The sequence below is a fragment of the Macaca nemestrina genome, chromosome 5 (assembly GCF_043159975.1).
Source record: "Macaca nemestrina isolate mMacNem1 chromosome 5, mMacNem.hap1, whole genome shotgun sequence".
In the NCBI taxonomy this organism is placed as follows: domain Eukaryota; kingdom Metazoa; phylum Chordata; class Mammalia; order Primates; family Cercopithecidae; genus Macaca; species Macaca nemestrina.
The window spans coordinates 77,500,356-77,523,524 of record NC_092129.1 but is presented as its reverse complement, the minus strand read 5'-3'; the positions used below and the strand labels follow the sequence as shown (position 1 = coordinate 77,523,524).

The 23,169-nt window shown below is 48.1% G+C and overlaps 2 protein-coding genes and 1 pseudogene across 4 annotated transcripts in view; 1 reads left to right on the top strand and 2 right to left on the bottom strand.

Moving 5' to 3' along the window:
* Nucleotides 1-7,624, bottom strand: part of LOC105478743 (TUB like protein 4) — a 287,369-nt gene extending 279,745 nt beyond the window's left edge. The window contains exon 1 of one of the 3 annotated variants that reach the window (XM_071096652.1): nucleotides 7,244-7,624. The gene's annotated coding sequence lies outside the window, so the exon portion shown is untranslated. Of the gene's footprint in view, nucleotides 1-7,096; nucleotides 7,120-7,243 lie in introns of those variants that run through there. The other 2 variants (XM_011736357.2, XM_071096651.1) reach the window with 2 other exon arrangements.
* LOC105478800 (signal recognition particle subunit SRP72 pseudogene) lies at nucleotides 19-6,041 on the top strand (annotated as a pseudogene).
* Nucleotides 7,625-13,696: 6,072 nt separating the features above from the next.
* On the bottom strand, nucleotides 13,697-14,354 carry LOC139363338 (large ribosomal subunit protein uL22). The gene has a single exon (XM_071096650.1). The coding sequence runs from the start codon at nucleotides 14,299-14,301 to the stop codon at nucleotides 13,747-13,749; it is 555 nt and encodes a 184-aa protein (XP_070952751.1). The 5' UTR covers nucleotides 14,302-14,354; the 3' UTR covers nucleotides 13,697-13,746.
* Nucleotides 14,355-23,169: the final 8,815 nt, after the last annotated feature.

Below are 23,169 nucleotides of genomic sequence, written 5' to 3'. Positions count from 1 at the left end.
AACAAGGTATTACTTGCTATGTACACAAACCAGGCCAAACACTGCCTCAAAATATCTGCCTGTTTACAGTCTCACAGTCCCGAGCATCTCTTACCTGTGTTAATCCAAGCCGCCCAGCTCTGTGTGAAAAGCAGCACACAAAAGCAATAGAGCTGCTTCAGGAATTTTCAGATCAGCATCAAGAAAATGCAGATGAAATTAAGCTGACCATGGCACAGTTGAAAATTTCTCAGGAGACTATTTCTTAGCATGTCTAATATTGAGAAGCATAGAGGAGTTAAAGCAGAAGCCAGGCATGGGGTCTGCATTAGCGACCATGTATTGCCACAAAGAAGATATTAATAGTACCACTGATGTCTTCACACAAGCTATCCGGTGGTATCAAAACCATCAGCCCAAATCTCCTGCTCATTTGTCCTTGATAAGAGAAGCTGCAAACTTCAAGCTCAAATATGGGCAGGAGGAGGAGGCAATTAGTGACCTAGAACAGCTATGGAAACAAAATCCAAAAGATATTCACACCCTGGCATGGCTTATTTCTGCTTACTCACTTGTAGATCCAGAGAAAGGCAAAGCTCTTAGTAAACACTTGCCATCATTAGATAGCATGTCTCTAAAAGTAGATGTTGAGGCTCTTGAAAATTCTCCTGGTGCCACGTACATTTGGAAGGGTGGAAAAGTTACTAGAGATAGTCAACCAAAGGAACAAGGAAAGGGAGATTTGAAAAAGAAAAACAAGGCAAAACTGCCTAAGAATTATGGGCCGGGCGCGGTGGCTCAAGCCTGTAATCCCAGCACTTTGGGAGGCCGAGGCGGGCGGATCACAAGGTCAGGAGATCGAGACCATCCTGGATAACATGGTGAAACCCCGTCTCTACTAAAAAAATACAAAAAACTAGCCGGGCAAGGTGGCGGGCGCCTGTAGTCCCAGCTACTCGGGAGGCTGAGGCAGGAGAATGGCGTAAACCCGGGAGGCGGAGCTTGCAGTGAGCTGAGATCCGGCCACTGCACTCCATCCCGGGTGACAGAGCGAGACTCCGTCTCAAAAAAAAAAAAAAAAAAAAAAAAAGATTTATGACCCAAAAGTTACCCCAGATCTAGAAAGATGGCTGCCAATGCGAGAATGTTCTTTCTATCTGGGGAAGAAGGAAAGGTAAAAAGAAGGATCAGATTGGAAAAGGGACCCAGGGTGCAACTGCAGGAGCTTCATCTGAACTGGATGCCAATAAAACTGTGAGCAGCCCACCCACCTCCCCAGGACCTGGCAGTGCAGCGACACTATCTGCCTCTACAAGTAACATCATACCCCCAAGACACCAGAAACCTGCAGGGGCTCCAGCAACAAAAAAAGAAACAGCAGGCTGGGCGCGGTGGCTCACGCCTGTAATCCCAGCACTTTGGGAGGCCGAGGCAGGTGGATCATGAGGTCAGGAGATTGAGACCATCCTGGCTAACACAGTGAAACCCCGTCTCCACTAAAAATACAAAAAAATTAGCGGGGTGTGGTGGCGGGCACCTGTAGTCCCAGCTACTCGGGAGACTGAGGCAGGAGAATGACGTGAACCCGGGAGGCAGAGCTTGCAGTGAGCTGAGATCCGGCTCCTGCACTCCAGACAGGAGCGAGACTCCGTCTCAAAAAAAAAAAAGGAATATAATAAAGGTAAATACAGCAAGAAGCACAGAACTTCTCCCTCTTCATCTCCTTATTTTCATAAATAATTTCTTGTATTTCAAATGGGAAACATCTTCCTCAAAGTCTGCCTAGTGAGATACGGTCTACTGGTTGCCTCATAGCTTTGTACAGATTATAAGGACTGAAAATACGGCCAGGCGTGGTGGCTCACGCCTGTAATCAATCCCAGCACTTTGGGAGGCTAAGGCGGGTGGATCACGAGGTCAGGAGTTCAAAACCAAACTAGCCAACACAGTGAAACCCTGTCTCTACTAAACATACAAAAATTAGCTGGGTGTGGTGGCATGTACCTGTAGTCCCAGCTACTCAAGTGGCTGAGGCAGGAGAATTGCTTGAACCTGGGAAGCGGAGCTTGCAGTGAGCCGAGATGGGGCCATTGCACTCCAGCCTGGGTGACGGAGCAAGACCCTATCTCAAAAAAAAAAAAAAAAAAAAATCGGGCATTTACCCATCTTGGTATCTGTTGTATCCTTTATCTGTGTGTGCTGATTTGATCTTTTTTCAGTTTCACAAACCTTATCTAAGGTTTTCCAGGATTTAAACAGAAACTACTTCTACTATTTCAGTTAGAGTCTGAAGACACTTCTGTTCAAGTCCCACTTTAAATTATGTCTTAGGAGGCCTTAGGTGACTGGAAGTGGAATCTTCTGAGCATTCCAAAATATCTGCTAAGAAATATCATGTGATAAAGAGGGACCTTCTTAATACATTGACGTTCTTCACTTAACTAAATGAATGGCCACAAGAAAAAAAAGATTTCCATGATAAAAAGTTGAAATGTAAAGAAAAAAAGATCTGTTCATGTCCTTAGCCCATTTTTCTAATGAACTGTTCATCTTTTTCTCATTGATTTTTATGGCTCTATATAAATTGAGATGCTTAATATATGTTGCACATATTTTTCCAGTTTGTCATTTGTCTTTTTGCTCCTGCCATTCTTCACTATACAGACACTGAAAATAACATACGCTGTAAAAACTGCTGTCAAATCTTTTACTTTATAGGTTTCTATTTGGTGTTAAGCTTAGAAAGACTTTTCCCATACTGGAATTCTATTAACATTTACCTATATTTCCCTTTAAGATTTATTGAATTTTAAAGGAGTCCTGTAAATGAATATACCTTTCCATTCAGCGAAATATACCACCACTGTAACATTAGCTGGAATTAAAAACAACAACATCTGCATCAGTCGCAACTTCAGAAAGATGTGCTGTAAATGTCATCATCCACATAGAAGGGAAGTGATAGGACCCACCAAGGATTTAACACACTTATTGGTTTTATTCCCCATGGATCCTTATTTTAAAGAGTTTCTATGCATTAAATAATTAATTTGTTTTAACTCATTTAATTAAATTTGTTTTAATAAAACAAGTGTTCTATAACTTCTAGTCAGAGTTCCTGATCATTGCCTCATGGTCTTTTCACTAAGGTCAAATACAAGGTTCCTGATCATCATGAAGTACCACAGTTACTAACACTTAGTATACAAAAATCTAAAACGTTTATCAACAAAATGTGGTATATACATACAACGGGATATTATTCAGTTTTCAGAAGGATGGGAATTCGGCTGGGCGTGGTGGCTCATGCCTGTAAACCGGGCACTTCGGGAGGCCTAGCTGGGAGGACTGCTTGAGCCCAAGAGTTCAAGACCAGCCTGGGCAACATAATGAGACCTTGTCTCTATAAACAACAGCAAGAACAAAAGGATGCAAATGCTGACATATGCTATAACATGGATGAACCCTGAGGACATCATGCTAAGTGAAATAAGCCAGTCATGAAAGGGCAATTACTGTGTGATTCCACTTATATGAGGTACCTAGAGTCGTCAAATTCGTAGAGATAGAAAATAGAGGGGTGAGGCCGGGCGTGGTGGCTCAAGCCTGTAATCCCAGCACTTTGGGAGGCCGAGACGGGCGGATCATGAGGTCAGGAGATCGAGACCATCCTGGCTAACACGGTGAAACCCCGTCTCTACTAAAAATACAAAAAACTAGCCAGGCTAGGTGGCGGGGGCCTGTAGTCCCAGCTACTCCGGAGGCTGAGACAGGACAATGGCGTGAACCTGGGAGGCGGAGCTTGCAGTGAGCTGAGATCCGGCCACTGCACTCCAGCCTGGGCAACAGAGTGAGACTCCATCTCAAAAACAAAAAAAAAAAAAAGAAAATAGAGGGGTGAGTTCCAAGGGATGCAGGGAGGGGAAAACAAGGAGTTTGGGTTTAACAGGTCTGGAGTTTCAGTTTGGGAATCTGAACAAAGTTCTAGACAGAAGTGATGGTTGCATGACAACATGAATGTACTTAATGCCACTGAACCATACACTTAAAATTTTTTTTCTTTTTCTTTGAGACAGAGTTTCACTGTGTCATCCAGGCTGGAGTGCAGTGGTGCAACCTCTGCTCACTGCAACCTTACAGCAACCTCAGCCTCCCAGGTTCAAGCAATTCTTTCACCTCTGCCTCTCAGGTAGCTGGGATTACAGGTGTGTGCCACAATGAGTGGTTAATTTTTGTATTTTTAGTACAGACAGGGTTTCACCATGTTGGCCAGGCTGGTCTCGAACCCCTGGCCTAAAGGGATCCACCTGCCTCAGCCCCCCAAAGTACTGGGATTATAGGCGTGAGCCACCCCACCCAACCAGGGTGATAAATTTTATGGCACGCACATTTTACCACAAAAAAATTAGTATGTTAGAATTTAGAAACTAAATTAACACTATCTCAGCCAAATTTTAAAAATTTGACATTTTAATTACATATTCCATGCAGTCTCAACTACAGACAAATGTACAATTTCTGTAAGGCTTTTGGTAATACTGAAATGCTTCACAGAATCCTAAACAGAAACCCATGCAGTAACTAAAACACAGCATTTCTTAAGAGAAATGCGTTTAAACTCAATGTTTAAATGCGTTTTACAAATCACATGCATAGTTGAGCCACTCTATATCTTCACTCTCTCCAGGAGATTGTTAGTTGATGCTGTAAATGAGTAGAAGAGATGAAGAAACATTCCCACCTAGCTTAGCCATGTACATGGTAGCCACTCCACAAACCTTCCTGAATTCAGATACTGGAATCTATAGCAAAATCAAAAAGAAAACCTGGGCTTCCCACTGTCCTATAAACTATCCAGTGAGAGGGCTGAAATTTGGCCTGATCCTTCTTTCATTACTCGCCATCTCAGCGTCAATGTTGGATGATTCCATTTAAAACAGGCTTCGGGTACCACACATTGCTTTATGGGTTAAAAATCTTTTTCTATTCAGAGTTTTGGTAGGTAAAAAACTGTGAATAACCAAACTAGCACTCTTAGAACTCCATATGCAAGGCTGAAAGGTAAATATGATTTAAATATGATTTATACACACAAACTTTCTAAATGAAGAGGACACTATTTTAAACTAAACAATAGTAAATGCATAAAGTTCGTATTTCTCAACCACGGGAAGTAATCATGACTTCCTAATCATCTTCCATGTATGAAAGTTCCATTGTGTTGAAAACATTTTTCCCCATATTCCTCCCTCTAATTCAGCACTACGGACTTTAACTTTGGAAGCCAACACCTCCCCACATAATGTAAAAAACAAAACCAAAAATAAATAAACCTGCTACTTCTACAGCCCTAATATACAGCTCTTAAAATTCTTTTTTTTTTTTTTTTTTTTTTTTTTTTGAGACGGAGTCTCACGCTGTTGCCCAGGCTGGAGTGCAGTGGCGCGATCTCGGCTCACTGCAAGCTCCGCCTCCCGGGTTCCCGCCATTCTCCTGCCTCAGCCTCCTGAGTAGCTGGGACTACAGGCGCCCGCCACCGCGCCCGGCTAATTTTTTTGTATTTTTAGTAGAGACGGGGTTTCACTATGGTCTCGATCTCCTGACCTTGTGATCCGCCCGCCTCGGCCTCCCAAAGTGCTGGGATTACAGGCTTGAGCCACCGCGCCCGGCCTGGCTCTTAAAATTCTTAAAGGAAATTCACATCGTCTAACAACTTTCATACAAATTAAGTACTATTCTTCCAACTGAGGAACTAAACATCAAATTTAGCTATTCACAATTTATTCATATCAGCACTTTCATGCCAGTTATCTAACGAGGACTTCACTAGAAGACAGGACACTTGTGACTTTCCCATTCAGAACGTGGCTATCACTGCACAACGCGAGATGAGTCTGCCCGTGGCCTCTCTGGATTGCAGCCTGGCTATGTGCAAGGTGCCCTATCACTTGTCATCCATCACGATCTCACACCCCAGCAATCTGGCGCTGCGGAGCCCGGGGAGAACTTTCCAGGACCACGGCACCATTCCCAGCGGGTTTGTCTGCAAGAACTTCAACTGAGAAATGGAGACCCCAGACACGGAGGAAGAGGCACAAAGGAAGGCACTCACACCCACCCCTACAACGGGTTTTTATGTTCTTCAAAACCTTCGAAATAACTTCCTCTGTGCTTTTTCATAAACCTGCCTATGGCAATGACTTAATGGATATCCTTAAGGTGCTGAACTACTGTAAAACAAAAGGGGGGTGGGGGGAGACCCCAAAGAGATCCAGGAGACAGTTCCTGGCGAGGGGAGTTGATTATCCCCGACGGGAAAGTCTTAAGAGACTTTCTGATGACAAGGGCAGTTCAGCAGGTAGAAGGAATAGGTCCCTAACGGACATCAACCCCGGAGAGGGCTGTGTCACCCTCACTTCCTTCCACAAAGCCAGGCCACTCTCACCTTCCCACCCCTGAAGCGGTGTCACCACAGGAAGAAGTAGACACCTTCCAGCTAATTATCCCAAGCGGGTCAAACTTTGGAATCGGCGTCCTGCTCCGTGTTGTGGAGCGCATGGCAAAGAGGAAGGGTTGGTGCTGGGAGCAGAATCTCCGTGATTTGCCAGAGGAAACAGCACAGACTCCAGACAGCAGAAGCGCCGGGATTTCCATGCAGCTGCCACGACAGGTGACCGGGCCCGCTCTGCAGACACCCGGCTTGCCCGGGGGCTTCGCGGAAGGTGGGGCGGGCGGGCTGGGGAGACCGGCCCGGCAGGGGAGGTGGCGGCGCGGCCGGGGAAGCCGCTAGGGCCCGACGCCGGGGAGGAAGAGGAGGAGCGCAGCCCAGTCTCCCTGGGGAAACCGTTTTCAGGGATTTTCTGTCTCCACAATTAAGAAAAAAAAAAATGGCTCCAAGCCAAACGCCTCCCGATCTCACACACACACCACACGCACCACCCCACAAGCACGCCCGCCCCGCGCTCAGCTTTCGCCCCATTTTCTCACACGCGGAGACAAAAGGCTCCCACAGCCAAGCAGCGGCCACGGCCGCCGGGCCCGGGTCAGACGCCCCCTCGCGCCGCCCCCTCCCGAGACTCCCGCAGCCGCCGCCCCGACCCCCGCCCGCCGCGCTCACCAAGCCCGCCGCGCCGACCCCGGGGCCCGCCGCAGGGGGACACACGCCCGGCGGGGCAGGGACGGCGCTCGGGCCGGCGCCCCCTCCCGCGGGACTGCGCGGCGCCCAGCCCGCCGCGGCGGCGACAGCGGCCCGGCGCCCGCTCACCTCCGGGCGGCCGTAGCGGCAGCCCCAGCGGCTCCTCCGCGCCTCTCCGCCTCCGGCAGCCCCGCGTCGCCGCCGCCGCCGCCGCCTCCCCCAGCGTCTCGGCCGAGTCTCCGCCTCCCTCCACCGCCACCGCCGCCGCCGCCGGCCCGGCTGCGCGCCACGTGACCGCGCCACGTGACCCGGCGCGGCGAGCGGCGCCTCCCCGGCCGGCGCTACCGCTCCGGCCCCCGCCGCCGGCCGTTGGCGCCCCCCGGCCGCCCTCCTTCCCGGCTTAGGGCTCGCGTGCCCCACGCCCCGCCGCGGGCCGCCGCGCCGCCCGCCACCGGAGCCGCCGCCTGCCCGAGCCACCTGCTCGCACCCCAGGCGCCGCCACCCCAGGAGACCCCCGCCCCCGGCCCGCACCGCGCCACGGTGCCCACGATGCCCACAGTGCCGGGCCTAGGCCTCCAGTCTCCTGGCTCGGGACGGCCTCAGCACCCGGGCACCGCGCCGCTAGCGAGCCGTCTGAACTTCGTTTGAGCCGGAAGTGGACGTCCCAGTCCCATTATGTCTTACAGGGAAAGCCGCCGGGAGCACAGAGGCGCTGGCACCACCGACCCGCGCAGCTCCCCGGGAAAACGGTCACCGGAGTGGCCGCGATGGTGACATCCCAGACAGAGGATCTCTTATTCAGTTGTCTATGGAGAAAGGACTGGATAGCGTCATTTTAACTTAGGGAAGAACAATTCACAGCCTTCCGTCTCCTGTTAAATGGATGTCCTGTTAACAACGAAACTTCATACTCTCTCCTTTTTCCAGCTTGTGCAAAGAAATAGCATAGCTGATTGTGTGACTCTTCACACGTGTGGTTAACAAAACAACAACAACAAAAGCAGCATTCTTTTTTCCTTGATTTGCAGCATTAGAGGCCCCATATGGTTAGGAATAGCAGCCACTCTTCCTCAAGGGCTCAGCATTGTTTTCTAGTTTGCTTGTCTGCAAAAGTTTTCGAATCCGTTTCAGACTTAAGAATTCCTGATTCTGTGACTATTGTCAAAAAAAAAAAAAATGTTGGACCGAGTTTGTTAAATTCTGAAATTCCATGCCTCGCCTCAGCCTCCCGAGTAGCTAGTGACTACAGGTACCCGTCACCGTGCCCAGCTCATTTGTGACTTTTTTTTTTTTTGAGTGTAGGAGTCTCGCTTTGTTGCCCTGGCTCATCTCGAACTCTTGGCTCCAAGTGATCCTCCTGCCTCTGCCTTTCAAAGTGTTGGGATTACAGGCATCAGCCACTACACTTGACCTTATTTTATAAATTTTGACAAATGCTACCTAGACTTTTTTTATTTTAAAAAAGGTAAACCAAGCGTGGCGTGTAGTCCCAGTTACTCTGGAGGCTGAGGCGGGTGGATCCCTGGAGACCAGGAGCTGGGTGCTGCAGTGAGCTATAATCATGCCTGTGGACTCCATCCTGAGCATAGCGAAACTCGGCTTTAACAAAAGAAAATTAAATTTTAATTTAAAAGTAACTAAAACAAGAATAGTTGCCTCATGTTTGAATAAATATAAATGCACTTAACTGTGGTCTCAGCTACTCTGGAGGCTGAGGCACGAGAATCCTTCGAACCCCGGGAGGCAGAGGTTGCCGGAAGCCGAGATTGCACCACTGCACTCCAGCCTGGGTGACAGAGTGAGACCCTGTCTCAAAAAGATTATATATATATTATATATGTAAAATGCACTTAATAAAAGTATTAAGATCAGCATTATTTGATGCTATTTTATAAGCACTCCGAAACTTAATTTTGAAAACTTTAATAAAACTGCATTTATGTCTTAAAGTACCTTAAAAGATAATCTTCATTCAATGTAATTAGTATTGCACTTCAGTTTAGTGCTCACTATTGTGTTAAATACTGTGGAGAGATCAAAGGAAGAATATGGTCCTTCAAAATTTAAAACTTCTAGACAGAGTTACTTTAAAATATGTGCATAACTTTTTTTTTTTTTTTTGAGACGGAGTCTCCGCCGGGCGCGGTGGCTCAAGCCTGTAATCCCAGCACTTTGGGAGCCGGGCGGATCACAAGGTCAGGAGATTGAGACCATCCTGGCTAACACGGTGAAACCCCATCTCTACTAAAAAAATACAAAAAACTAGCTGGGCGAGGTGGCGGGCGCCTGTAGTCCCAGCTACTCGGGAGGCTGAGGCAGGAGAATGGCGTGAACCCGGGAGGCGGAGCTTGCAGTGAGCTGAGATCCGGCCACTGCACTCCAGCCTGGGCGACAGAGCGAGACTCCGTCTCAAAAAAAAAAAAAAAAAAAAAGAGAGACGGAGTCTCGCTCTGTCGCCCAGGCTGGGATGCAGTGGTGTCATCTCGGCTCACTACAACTTCCGCCTCCCAGGTTCAAGCAATTCTCCTGCCTCAGACTCCTGAGTAGCTGGGATTACAGGCGCTGCCACCGTGCCCATCTAATTTTGTATTTTTAGTAGAGACGAGGTTTCACCATGTTGCCCAGGCTGGTCTCCAACTCCTGACCTCAGGTTATCTGCCCACCTTGGCCTCTCCAAAGTGCTGGGATTACAGGCGTGAGTCACCACGCCTGGCCAAAATGTATATGTAACTTTTTTTTCTTCTTCTTCTTCTTTTTTTTGAGAGGGAGTCTCGCTCTGTCGCCCAGGCTGGAGTGCAGTGGCCGGATCTCAGCTCACTCAAGCTCCTCCTCCCGGGTTTACGCCATTCTCCTGCCTCAGCCTCCCGAGTAGCTGGGACTACAGGCGCCCGCCACCTCGCCCGGCTATATTTTTGTATCTTTTAGTAGAGACGGGGTTTCACCGTGTTAGCCAGGATGGTCTCGATCTCCTGACCTCGTGATCCTCCAGTCTCGGCCTCCCAAAGTGCTGGGATTACAGGCTTGAGCCACCGCGCCCGGCCCTTTTTTTTTTTTTTTTTTTTTTGCGACGGAGTTTCACTCTTGTTGCCCAGGCTAGAGTGCAATGGCGCAATCTCAGCTCACCACAATCTCCGCCTCCCAGGTTCAAGCAATTCTCCTGCTGCAGCCTCCCCAGTAGCTGGCATTACAGGCATGTGCCACCACGCCCGGCTAATTTTGTATTGTTAGTAGAGATGGGGTTTCTCCATGTTGGTCAGGCTGGTCTCGAACTCCTGACCTCAGGTGATCCACCCGCCTCAGCCTCCCAAAGTGCTGGGATTATAGGTACGAGCCACTGTGTCCTGCCTATACATAACATTTTGGTTTTTTTGTTTTTTGTTTTTTGTTTTTTTTTTTTGAGACGGAGTCTCAGGCTGTTGCCCAGGCTGGAGTGCAGTGGCGCGATCTCGGCTCACTGCAAGCTCCGCCTCCCGGGTTCCCGCCATTCTCCTGCCTCAGCCTCCTGAGTAGCTGGGACTACAGGCGCCCGCCACCGCGCCCGGCTAATTTTTTGTATTTTTAGTAGAGACGGGGTTTCACTGTGGTCTCGATCTCCTGACCTTGTGATCCGCACGCCTCGGCCTCCCAAAGTGCTGGGATTACAGGCTTGAGCCGCCGCGCCCGGCCTACATAACATTTTTTAAACTCTTTCTCGGCCGGGCGCGGTGGCTCAAGCCTGTAATCCCAGCACTTTGGGAGGCCGAGTCGGGTGGATCACGAGGTCAGGAGATAGAGACCATCCTGGCTAACATGGTGAAACCCCGTCTCTACTAAAAATACAAAAAACTAGCCGGGCGTGGTGGCGGGCGCCTGTAGTCCCAGCTACTCGGAGGCTGAGGCAGGAGAATGGCGTGAACCTGGTAGGCGGAGCTTGCAGTGAGCCCAGATCGCGCCACTGCACTCCAGCCTAGGTGACACAGCGCGAGACTCCGTCTCAAAAAAAAACAAAAACAAAAAAAAAAAAACGCTTTCTCTCTTGCGTGTGCTCTCACACACACACACACACACACACACACACACACACACACACACACACACAGATCAGGGATCAGCATGCATTTCCCTGACCTGGAGCAAATTATGGAAAATGTGACCCTTGCTGTCAGACTAAAGAACAAAAGGATTAAAGATGAACTTTCTTGGCTCAATAAATACAATCTATATAACAGTATAAAAATGATATAACAAATACCATCAAGAATGAATAATACAGGTGTTCTTTCTTCTGCAAAATGAAAAAAATAATACTCACCTTGAAACTACTCTTCTACTAATACCACAGTTTTCCGTAAGACCCACACGTATAAACTCTCTTTTATCCAGCACTTCTTGGGTACAAATATACCCAACTCTCAGCAAAACTGAGAAGTCCCTCAAGTTTGTTTTCTGCCTGTGTCAGTTTGCACAGTGTCAGTGGTTTTGCAAATGTCTTTGGAGCAAGTATCTTCGCTGAAGTCCTGGTTCTACCACTTGCTAACAAGTGACAAGAACAATATTCCAAACGCTGTGTCTTTAGCCATACATTCAAAAAACAATGTCTACCTCACAGGGCTGTTGAAATAGTCAAATAAAACATGTAAAATATATGCCTGGCACACAAGAGGTGCTCAATCAAAAAATAATACTTCGGCCGAGCACAGTGGCTCATGCCTGTATTCCCAGTACTTTAGGAGGGCAAGGCAGGTGGGTCACCTGTGATCATAAGTTCAAGACCAGCCTGACCAACATGACAAAACCCCATCACTGCTAAAAATACAAAAATTAGCCAAGCATGGTGGCACACACCTGTAATCCCAGCTACTTGTGAGGCTGAGGCAGGAGAATCACTTGAACCCAGGAGGCAGAGGTTGCAGTGAGCCGAGATCATGCCACTGCACTCCACCCTGGGCAACACAGCGAGACTCCGTCTCAATAATAATAATAAGCCAGGTGCGGTGGCTCACGCCTGTAATCCCAGCACTTTGGGAGGCCAAGGTGGGCGGATCACCTGAGATCGGGAGTGTGAGACCAGCCTGACCAACATGGAGAAACCCTGTCTCTACTAAAAATACAAAAAATTAGCTGGGCATGGTGGCGCATGCCTGTAATCCCAGCTACTCAGGAGGCTGAGGTACAAAAATGACTTGAACCCAGGAGGTGGAGGTTGCGGTGAGCTGAGATTGTGCCATTGCACTCCAGCCTGGGCAAAAAGAGTGAAACTCCATCTCAAAAAAAAAAAATACGACTTCTACTAACAATAATACCTCCAGCCTGAACATGGTGAAACCTCGTCTCTACTAAAAATACAAAAATTAGCCTGGCGTGGTGGCAGGCACCTGTAGTCCCAGCTACTCAGCAGGCTGAAGCAGGAGAATTGCTTGAACCTGGGGGACAGAATTTGCAGTAAGCCAAGATTGTGTCACTGCACTCCACCCTGGGCGACAGAGTGAGTCTCCATCTCAAAAATAATAATAATACCTAAGGACCAGACACGGTGGTGGCACACACCTGTAGTCCCCTGCTACTCGGTGGCTGAGGTGGGAGGATCACTTAAGCCCAGGAGTTAGAGGCTGCAGTGAGCTGTGATCAAGCCATAGCCCTCCAACCTGGGCGACAGAGTGAGACCCTGTTTCTGAAAAATAACAATGATAATAATAGCTAAGTTTTATTAAATGCTTATCATGGGCCAAACTCTGTGCCTTGTTTGTTCTTATTTTTGCTGTTCTTTCTGTTCCCTGTTTCCCTCAGTGTTTGCCTTCTGGCCCCTACCTTACCCCTGCCCCCTGAGGAATCTACTCTCCCTCTGCATGTTCAGAATGAAAGTGATTTAAAACTTTTAAAACTCATTTATAATAATCTATTACATCTGTTATGAATTTTTTTTTGAGACAAGATCTTGCTCTGTTGCCCAGGCTGGAATGTAGTGGTACAATCTTGGCTCACTGCAGCCTCAACCTCCCAGGCTCAAGTGACCCTCCCAGCTCAGCCTCCCAAGTAGCTAGGACCACAAGCGCGCACCACCACACCAGGCTAATTTTTAAAACTTTTTGTAGAGATGAGGTCTCAACTGTATTGCTCCTAGGCTCAAGCCAGTCTTCCTGCCTTGACCTCCCAAAAGGCTGGGATTACAGGCATGAGCCTCCCAGCCCTTTGGGAGGCCTGCATTTTACGCTTCTCTAAAAACCTTGCTAATTGTGAAATGAAAAATGTTGCTGCTTATTTAGAAATCGGCGGCATTTGGGAGCCATTAGGAGGGAGATCTGGTAATGGGGACCCTTCCACTGTTCTTTGAAATCCCACATGTCCAATTAGTCCCATTTTATTGTGTTTAAATACTTTTAAACAGTAGATTTTGGCAACACACTTGAAGAAATTAAAATCACATAATAATTGCAAAAGGATAATCGCTGTAAGAAACAGCGTCCCCCATGTGGCATTCATGATCGTGACTCTTGTCAGCTGGCTGGCCTGTAACTCTAGAGTCAAATTTGGGAAAAGCTTCTTACTACCCTGACCAAGCTCCCGGAAATTCTGAGATACGTGACCTTTCTTTGAAAGTTACTCTTTTTTTTTTTTTTCTTTTCCTTTTAATTACATTTATTTTAACGCTGAATTTACTCCCGTGCCATAAGTTTTTGTTTCTTCAGTTTCTTCTGGGATATCTTTTTCTTCTGGGCAACCTCCTCTTCTGGTTTAGGAACAATCTGTTCCTTTTCAGTAAGGATCATCTCAATGTGGCAGGGAGAGCTCATGTATGGGTTAATGCGACCATGAGCTCTGTAGGTTCGTCGGCGCATCTTAGGTGCTTTGTTCACTTGGATATGCTCGATGACCAGAGAATCTACATCTAAACCCTTAAGTTCAGCATTACTCTCTGCATTTTTAAGCATGTGCAGCAAAAATTCAGCACTCTTCTTGGGCCACCGACCCTGTGTCCAGCCCCACTGCTTGGCCTGGGCACACCTGCCAACTCCACCATTGTAACGTCGGAATGGTACGCACTGTTTCTGTAAAGTGACATCTTTCAGATACTTCGTGGCTTTTCGAATATGCATACCCTTGATAGCCTGGGCAGTTTCACGAGTGTTCTTAAAGTGAACACGAAGATTGGAACCTCTTGATTTGCATGATTTCGTGGGGTTCTCCGGGTCAAGTGAATAGCGAACCATTTTCACAGATTACCTCAGGCCGCTTAGGGAAAGAGGAAGAGCGGTGGCTTCTGGGAGAACTCCGAAAGTTACTCTTGAAGTAACTTTCCCGGCCAGGCCCAGTGGCTCACACCTGTAATCCCAGCACTTTGGGAGGCCGACGCAGGCAGATCACGAGGTCAGGAGATCAAGACCATCCGTAAACCCTGTCTTCGCTAAAAATACAAAAAAATTAGCCAGGCGTGGTGCTGGGCGCCTGTAGTCCCAGCTACTCGAGAGGCTGAGGCAGGAGAATGGCGTGAACCCGAGAGGTGGAGCTTGCAGTGAGCTGAGATCGTGCCACTGCAGTCCAGCCTGGGCGACAGAGCAAGACTCCGTCTCTAAATAAATAAATAAATAAATAAATAAATAAATAAATAAATAAAACTTTCCTTTGCATCTGCCTTGGGTCACACAGTGAGCTCAGAGCCCAACTGAATCTGATAGGCATTCTGGTAACAGTATATCTTGACCACTCATTAAAATGTGGCTGTGCTCCTGGCGGTGGTTAAGCACCACTGTCATACCCTAAGGCTGGGCCTGAAGGCACAAGGGATCCGCAGTCACAGCCAGCCAGGTACCTGGGTTGGCCTCTGTTCCCTTCCCTTCTCTCCACACTTCTTTGCACCCCTCCCTGGTCATGATGTTCCTCTAAGACATCCAGACAGTGAAGCTTCAGCAGCTCTTCTCACAGGCCTCTTCTCTGCCTCCCTGTCACCAAGCAGCCTGCTGGGCGACTGCCCTCCCTCCTGGCTGTAATATAACTCAGAGCCCAAAGTTTCCGCTGTCTCAAGCCCTTCAGCCACCAAGACACTCAGGAAGGGGATAGGGAAACTGGCTCCTGGACATAAGGAGATGGCAGAGGAGTCAGAGCTTTTGAAGAATAAGACGCAAACCCTTCCCCTTTCAAGGTGTCCTGAAGGTGAAAAATGCCTGAAGGTGAAAAATGCTAGCACTAGCTGAGGCTTCATCACTGGAAACCCAGCATCTGGCACCAGGGGAAACGCTGTAGCCCTGCCGTGCTCCGCTCAGCCATGCCTCATGCAGACTGTCCTGCAGTTCTGGAGGCCACCACAGCCACATGTTAAGAAAGAGTGATGAGTTGCAGCACATCCTTTTGAAGGGTGGCCAGGATGGTGAGGACTCTAGAAGCTGTCTTACAACGTCATACAGTTTTACAAACATCTGATGAAGAAAATAAGAATGTTTAACCTGGGAAGAAACACACTTACAAGCCCCTGCTGGTGAACTTTGTCCCATTGAGAGCAATTGTATGGGAGGGTTGTTCTTTTTTTTTTTTTTTTTTTTTTTTTTTTGAGGCAGAGTCTTGCTCGTCGCCAGGCTTAAGTGGCGCGATCTCAGCTCACTGCAACCTCCGCCTCCAAGGTTCTAGTGATTCTCCTGCCTCAGCCTCCCGAGTAGCTGGGACTACAGGCGTGCACCACCACGCCCAGCTAATTTTTGTATTTTTAGTAGAGATGGGGTTTCACCATGTTGGCCAGATGGTCTCAATCTCTTGACCTCGTGATTTACCCACCTTGCCCTCCCAAAGTGCTGGGATTACAGGCGTGAGCCACCATGCCCGGCTGGGTTGTTCCTTTTTGATTATTCATTGAGCTTCTACTTTGAACCAGGCACTGTCCAAATGAGAACAAGTATGTGGGAACCTATGAAGGGGCTTTGGATCAGAAAAGGAAGGGCCTCTGCTAGGGCGGTCACCGGGAGGTGTGTGGCCTTGCAAAGTAGCCTTGGCCCACCTACTTCTTTTTTTTTGAGACGGAGTCTCGCTCTGTCACCCAGGCTGGAGTGCAGTGGCCGGATCTCAGCTCACTGCAAGCTCCGCCTCCCGGGTTTACGCCATTCTCCTGCCTCAGCCTCCGGAGTAGCTGGGACTACAGGCGCCCACCACCTCGCCCGGCTAGTTTTTTGTATTTTTTAGTAGAGACGGGGTTTCACCCTGTTAGCCAGGATGGTCTCGATCTCCTGACCTCGTGATCCGCCCGTCTTGGCCTCCCAAAGTGCTGGGATTACAGGCGTGAGCCACCGCGCCCGGCCTAGCCCACCTACTTCTATCGTTTGACTTTGGTGGCCTGGGCTGGACGCACAGAATGCAACCCAGGGTCCCACTCACCCTCTGCCTTAAAGGCTCGAGGCTCTAGTCAGCTAACTCTTCCCCTTCCCAGGCTGCTCAGAGCCTCCCAGAGCAAAATAATACCTGGACCAAGATCTAGAACCAAAAGGACTGCTTGGCTCACTCTGGAAGGGAGAAAATGGCTTACAAGAAAAGAGAGCTTTTGTCATTGTCTCCTTCTTCCCATCCAGGAGAAGAGAGGAGGTGAGCGGGCTGCAGTACTTTGTACACAGTTGAAGCACCACTCTCCTTCCTCCCGATCCTTTCATTGCTGAGGTGGTCCTTTAGGGCCCTGAATTCTGAGCAGACTCTCAGTAGATGCACATAGTTGGGTACACATTTTCTTTTTTTGTTTGAGACAAGGTCTTGTTCTATTGTCCTGGCTGGGGTGCAGTGGCGTGATCATAGCTCACTGCAGCCTCAAATTCTCCAGGCTCAGATGATCCTCCTGCTGCAGCCTCCTGAGTAGTGGGACCACAGGTGCATGCCACCACACCTGGCTAAGTTTTTATTTTTTTGTAAAGATGGGTGTCTCACCATCCTGGCTAACATGGTGAAACTCCATTTCTACTAAAAATACAAAAACATTAGCCAGGCATGGTGGCAGGCACCTGTGGTCTCAGCTACTTGGGAGGCTGAGGCAGGAGAATGGAGTGAACCCCGGAGGTGGAGCTTGCAGTAAGCTGAGATCTCACCACTGCACTCCAGCCTGGGCAACAGAGCGAGACTCCATCTCAAAAAAAAAAAAAAAAGATGAGGGTCTCACTATGTTGCCCAGGCTAGTCTCAATCTCCTGGGCTCAAGAAATCCACCCACCTCAGCCTCCCAGAGTGCTGGAATTACAGGTGGGAGCCACTGCACCTAGCCCACACTTTCTTTAAGCAGGGTGGTCGACAGTTCAAAAGACAGTGACTTGGCGCCAGGTGCAGTGGATCACGTCTGTAATCCCGGCACTTTGGGAAACCGAGGTGGGCGGATCACTGGAGGTCAGGAGTTTGAGACAAGCCTGGCCAACATAGTGAAAACCCATCTTTACTAAAAATACGAAAATTATCTGGATGTGGTGGCGCACGCCTGCAATCCCAGCTACTCAAGGGGCTGAGACAGGAGAATCACTTGAACCCAGGAGGCAGAGGTTGCAGTGAGCTAAGATAGTGTCACTGCACTCCAGCCTGGAGACGGAGCAAGGAACCATCTCAAAACAAACAGCAACAACAATACAAAGGCACTGACTTGGTCTTAGGTAAGCAGCTGTTAAGGCAGGTAGCCATAACTGTTTTGGGAAACATTTTTTTCTGGCAGTGTTCTAAAAGCTTTCCTACCTCTTGATGTGTAGAAGTGTTCCCTGGGGCCGGGCGCAGTGGCTCATGCCTGTAATCCCAACACTTTGGGAGGCTGAGGTGGGCGGATCACCTGAGGTCAGGAGTTCGAGACCAGCCTGGCCACCATGGTGAAACCCCCCCCCCCATCTCTACTAAAAATACAAAAAGATTAGCCAGGTGTGGTGGTGTGCACCTGTAGTCCCAGCTACTCAGGAGGCTGAGGCACGAGAATTGCTTGAACCCACGAAGTGTAAGTTGCAGTGAGCTGAGATCGTGCCACTGCACTCCAACCAGGTGACAGAGTGAGACTCCATCTCAAAAAAAAAAAAAAAAGAAAAAGTGTTCTCTAGGACAGAGGAAGAGTGATTTTATAAAAGAAACTCGTTGGCCAGGCGCGGTGGCTCAAGCCTGTAATCCCAGCACTTTGGGAGGCCGAGACGGGCGGATCACAAGGTCAGGAGATCGAGACCATCCTGGCTAACACAGTGAAACCCCGTCTCTACTAAAAATACAAAAAAAACTTAGCCGGGCGAGGTGGCAGGCGCCTGTAGTCCCAGCTACTCGGGAGGCTGAGGCAGGAGAATGGCGTGAACCCGGGAGGCGGAGCTTGCAGTGAGCTGAGATCCGGCCACTGCACTCCAGCCTGGGTGACAGAGCAAGACTCCGTCTCAAAAAAAAAAAAAAAAAAAAGAAACTCGTTAGCATTAGGAGATATACCTATTGTAAATGACGAGTTAACGGGTGCAGCACACCAACATGGCACATGTTTACATATGTAACAAACCTGCACGTTGTACACATGTACCCTAGAACTTAAAGTAAAATATTAATTAAAAAATCAAAAAAAAAAAAAAAAAGAAACTTGCATTCCTCTAGGAGGAAAGGGATCAATGACCCTCACACCTTCCTCTACAAGGCTCAGGATGAAGGATGTGACGGGCTGGACCTGTCCAAGGCCCATGGCAGGGGAGACCTGGAGGCCTTGAAGTTTGGTGACTGAGAGCAGAGTAAGATGGAATCCATGATTTACTCGTGGGGCCACGTGGGAAGGAGCCAGCATGGAGGCCCAGGGCCGGGAGGTGTTGGTGCTGGAGCCAGTTTGGAGCCAAGCCTCAGGAAGCTGGCTGCCCTCTGTGAAGCTGCTGGGTGGGAGAGCCATGGAGCTGGCAGCCGAGGGCTGTCATGTCTGAGCCTGAAGACTATTGTAGCTGAAGCATCATTCAGTGGACATGACTTCCCTCAAATAGCGATCCCCTTAAACGCTTTGGTCTTATCTGTCGTATAGAATCTGTTTGTTCTATCTGGTTTTGTGTTCGTGTTCACCACCACTTGGAAGAACTAATCGAGACTTCTGAAGAATAGACGGTCACATGGCCTGGGTTCTCATCTGTGCCACCACCTGGGCACACTACTACATCTCTCCAGCCTCCATTTTAGAGTCTGTGAAATGCGCAGGGGGCATAGTTCCCTGACCCTTCCCGACTTGAAAGCCCTATAGCTCTTTAAATGAAGTTCACTCATAGAAATATATATAGGGTTCTTTTCCGACCCATGACTTTGCTGTAGTTTGGAATATTTATACCAACCTCCCATAAGAAATATCTTGAAAACACTTTTTTAGGGCCAGGCGTGGTGGCTCACGCCTGTAATTCCAGCACTTTGGGAGGCCAAGGCGGGTGGATCACCTGAGATCAGGAGTTCAAGACCAGCCTGGCCAATCCGGTGAAACCTTGTCTCTACTAAAAATACAAAAAATACACCACCTGGGTGTGGTGGCGGCTGTCTGTAATCCCAGCTACTCTGGAGGCTGAGGCAGGAGAATCACTTAAATCCAGGAGGCAGAGGTTGCAGTGAGCCGAGATCGTACTACTGCACTCCAGCCTGGACGACAGAGCAAGACTGTGTCTCAAAAAAAGAAAAAAAACAAACAAACCCTTTTTTTAGAAATAGAGTCTCAATCTGTTACCCAGGCTGGAGTGCAGTGGCATGATCCTAGCTCACTGTAGCCTCCAATTCCAGGGATGAAGGGATCCTCCTGCTTCAGCCTCCTGAGTAGCTAGAACTACAGGCACATACCTCCACGGCCAACTAATTTTTTTAATTTTTTGTACAGATGAGATCTCAGTCTGTAGCCAAAGCTGGTCTTGAACTCTTGGCCTCAAGCAATCTTCCCACCTCGCCCTTGCAAAGTGCTGGGATTATGGGGATAAGGGGCCACACTCGGCCCCCAGTTACATTTTGTTTTTCCTCAGCAAGTTCATCCAACGTAAATTTCTCAAGCGAGGAGGGCTATATAGGAAGAGAAAAACAAACAAAACAACAGCAACAACAAAAAAACCAAACTGGGAAATTTTAAAGTTAAATTTCTTTCTTTCTTTCTTTTTTTCTTTTTTTTTTTTTTTTTTTTTTGAGACGGAGTCTGGCTCCCTCGCCCAGGCTGGAGTGCAGTGGCTGGATCTCAGCTCACTGCAAGCTCCGCCTCCCGGGTTTGCGCCATTCTCCTGCCTCAGCCTCCCGAGTAGCTGGGACTACAGGCGCCCGCCACCTCGCCCGGCTAGTTTTTTGTATTTTTTTAGTAGAGACGGGGTTTCACTGTGTTAGCCAGGATGGTCTCGATCTCCTGACCTCGTGATCCGCCCGTCTCGGCCTCCCAAAGTGCTGGGATTACAGGCTTGAGCCACCGCGCCTGACCTCTTTCTTTCTTTTTAATAGATGGGGGTCTCGATATGTTGCCCAGGCTGTTCTCAAACTTCCCGGCTCAAGTGATATTTCTGCCTCTATTTCCTAAAGTGTTGGGATTGCAGGTGTGAGCCACTGTGCTAGTCCCTAAAGTTAAATTTCTTTCTTTCTTTTTTTTTTTTTTTTTTTTTTTTTTTGAGACGGAGTCTCGCTCTGTCGCCCAGGCTGGAGTGCAGTGGCCGGATCTCAGCTCACTGCAAGCTCCGCCTCCCGGGTTTACGCCATTCTTCTGCCTCAGCCTCCTGAGTAGCTGGGATTACAGGCGCCCGCCACCGCGCCCGGCTAGTTTTTTGTATTTTTTAGTAGAAACAGGGTTTCACCATGTTAGGTTTCACCAAGATGGTCTCGATCTCCTGACCTTGTGATCCGCCCGTCTCGGCCTCCCAAAGTGCTGGGATTACAGGCTTGAGCCACCGCGCCCGGCCTAAAGTTAAATTTCTATCTCTATGCCATACTTTCCTTTTTTTCCCCTTCTTCCTCCCCCACCCTTTTCTTCCCTTGACTGTGAATCCAAGATATACTTAATAACCACTAAGAAGTCACTAACAGGACCATTGTTCAAGCATTTATTTTGGAGGAGTCTACCATAAATTTTCTGAAAATATAAGGATAGCAAATACTGTTGGTTGTACCCACAGCCATTCTCCCGACTTACTTGCTAATGAACCCTAGTTTATTAAGATATCCATGTGTGTCCATATCATAGTCCACTCCAGGAAGCCTGGCCGCATCCCCACATCCTGACTGGGCTGTGCTAGAGGTTCCCACCATGTGGTCCCTGGCCCAGCAGCAGAAGCAGTAATGGGGATTGTTAAAAATGCACATTTTCAGGCTCCATGCCAAACTTCCTGAATCAGAGCCCTGCTGTTGGGGGCCTGTCTGTGGTTTAACACACTCCTCCGGTGATTCTGATGCACACCAAGTTCAAGAGTCATTGCTATAAGCAAATCGTGCCAATGCTATTCTCTTTCGTTAGAAACAGGCAAATTGATTCAGTTCTGGTCAGTTACACACAGGGGATACTGTACTGGGGAAGCCTTTCAGAAACCGTTTCTTAGCCTTTATTCTTTATTATGTATTTATTTTTTTCAGACGAAGTCTCGCTTTGTCACCCAGGTGGAGTGTAGTGGCGTGATCTCAGCTTACCGCAACCTCTGCCTCCCGAGTTCAAGCGATTCTCCTGCCTCAGCCTCCCAGGAGCTGGGATTACAGGCACGTGCAACCACACCTGGCTAATTTTGTAGTAGAGACTAGAAATGGGGTATCACCATGTTGGCCAGGCTGGTCTCGAACTCCTGACCTCAAGTGATCCACTCACCTTGGCCTCCCAAACAGGCGTGAGCGCCCGAGCCCAGCCCATTTCTTAGCTTTTGAAAGAGGCATAAGGACTCTCCCTTTCGGGGGTCTTTGGGTCAAACTGTTTTCATAATAATACTAAGATGTCATTTCCACTCTCACCTCTTGCAAGTGTACGCTGGACTCTTCCAGAGGCTATGTGATGATGTGCGACGTATGACAGATTGCATGAGAAGCAGATAGGAGAAACCATCTGTCTGTCCTCAGTGAAGCTGACATCAAAAACATGTAAAAATGTAAAACAATGCCAACTTCTCACTAAATTTTTTTTTTGGAAAATATAGTTATTTTTGTCATAAAAATGTGTGATGTATGTTAACATGTAATAGATTTATTATTTTTTAAATAAATCAATATTTTAAAATTTTCAGTTTATTCATTTATAAATGATAAATATTGATATACATTATATATATTACACACATATATATTACACATATATATATTACACACACACACATATATATATATATATTTTTTTTTGAAAAGCTCTTTGGCGTCCTTGGTTTTTAAGCTTGTGATAGGAAGTAGTCCTGAGGGCCGGGCGCGGTGGCTCAAGCCTGTAATCCCAGCACTTTGGGAGGCCGAGACGGGCGGATCACGAGGTCAGGAGTTCGAGACCATCCTGGCTAACACGGTGAAACCCCGTCTCTACTAAAAAAATACAAAAAACTAGCCGGGCGCGGTGGCGGGCGCCTGTAGTCCCAGCTACTCGGGAGGCTGAGGCAGGAGAATGGCGTGAACCCGGGAGGCGGAGCTTGCAGTGAGCTGAGATCCGGCCACTGCACTCCAGCCTGGGCGACAGAGCTAGACTCCGTCTCAAAAAAAAAAAAAAAAAAAAAAGTGTGATGTATGTTAACATGTAATAGATTTATTATTTTTTAAATAAATCAATATTTTAAAATTTTCAGTTTATTCATTTATAAATGATAAATATTGATAAACATTATATATATTACACACATATATATTACACATATATATATTACACACACACATATATATATATATTTTTTTTTGAAAAGCTCTTTGGCGTCCTTGGTTTTTAAGCTTGTGATAGGAAGTAGTCCTGAGGGCCGGGCGCGGTGGCTCAAGCCTGTAATCCCAGCACTTTGGGAGGCCGAGACGGGCGGATCACGAGGTCAGGAGTTCGAGACCATCCTGGCTAACACGGTGAAACCCCGTCTCTACTAAAAAATACAAAAAACTAGCCGGGCGAGGTGGCGGGCGCCTGTAGTCCCGGCTACTCGGGAGGCTGAGGCAGGAGAATGGCGTAAAAACCCGGGAGGCAGAGCTTGCAGT

Bases quoted from the DNA above. Each gene is read 5' to 3' on its own strand.
- LOC139363338 (XM_071096650.1), bottom strand. From the start codon at position 14,301: ATGGTTCGCTATTCACTTGACCCGGAGAACCCCACGAAATCATGCAAA.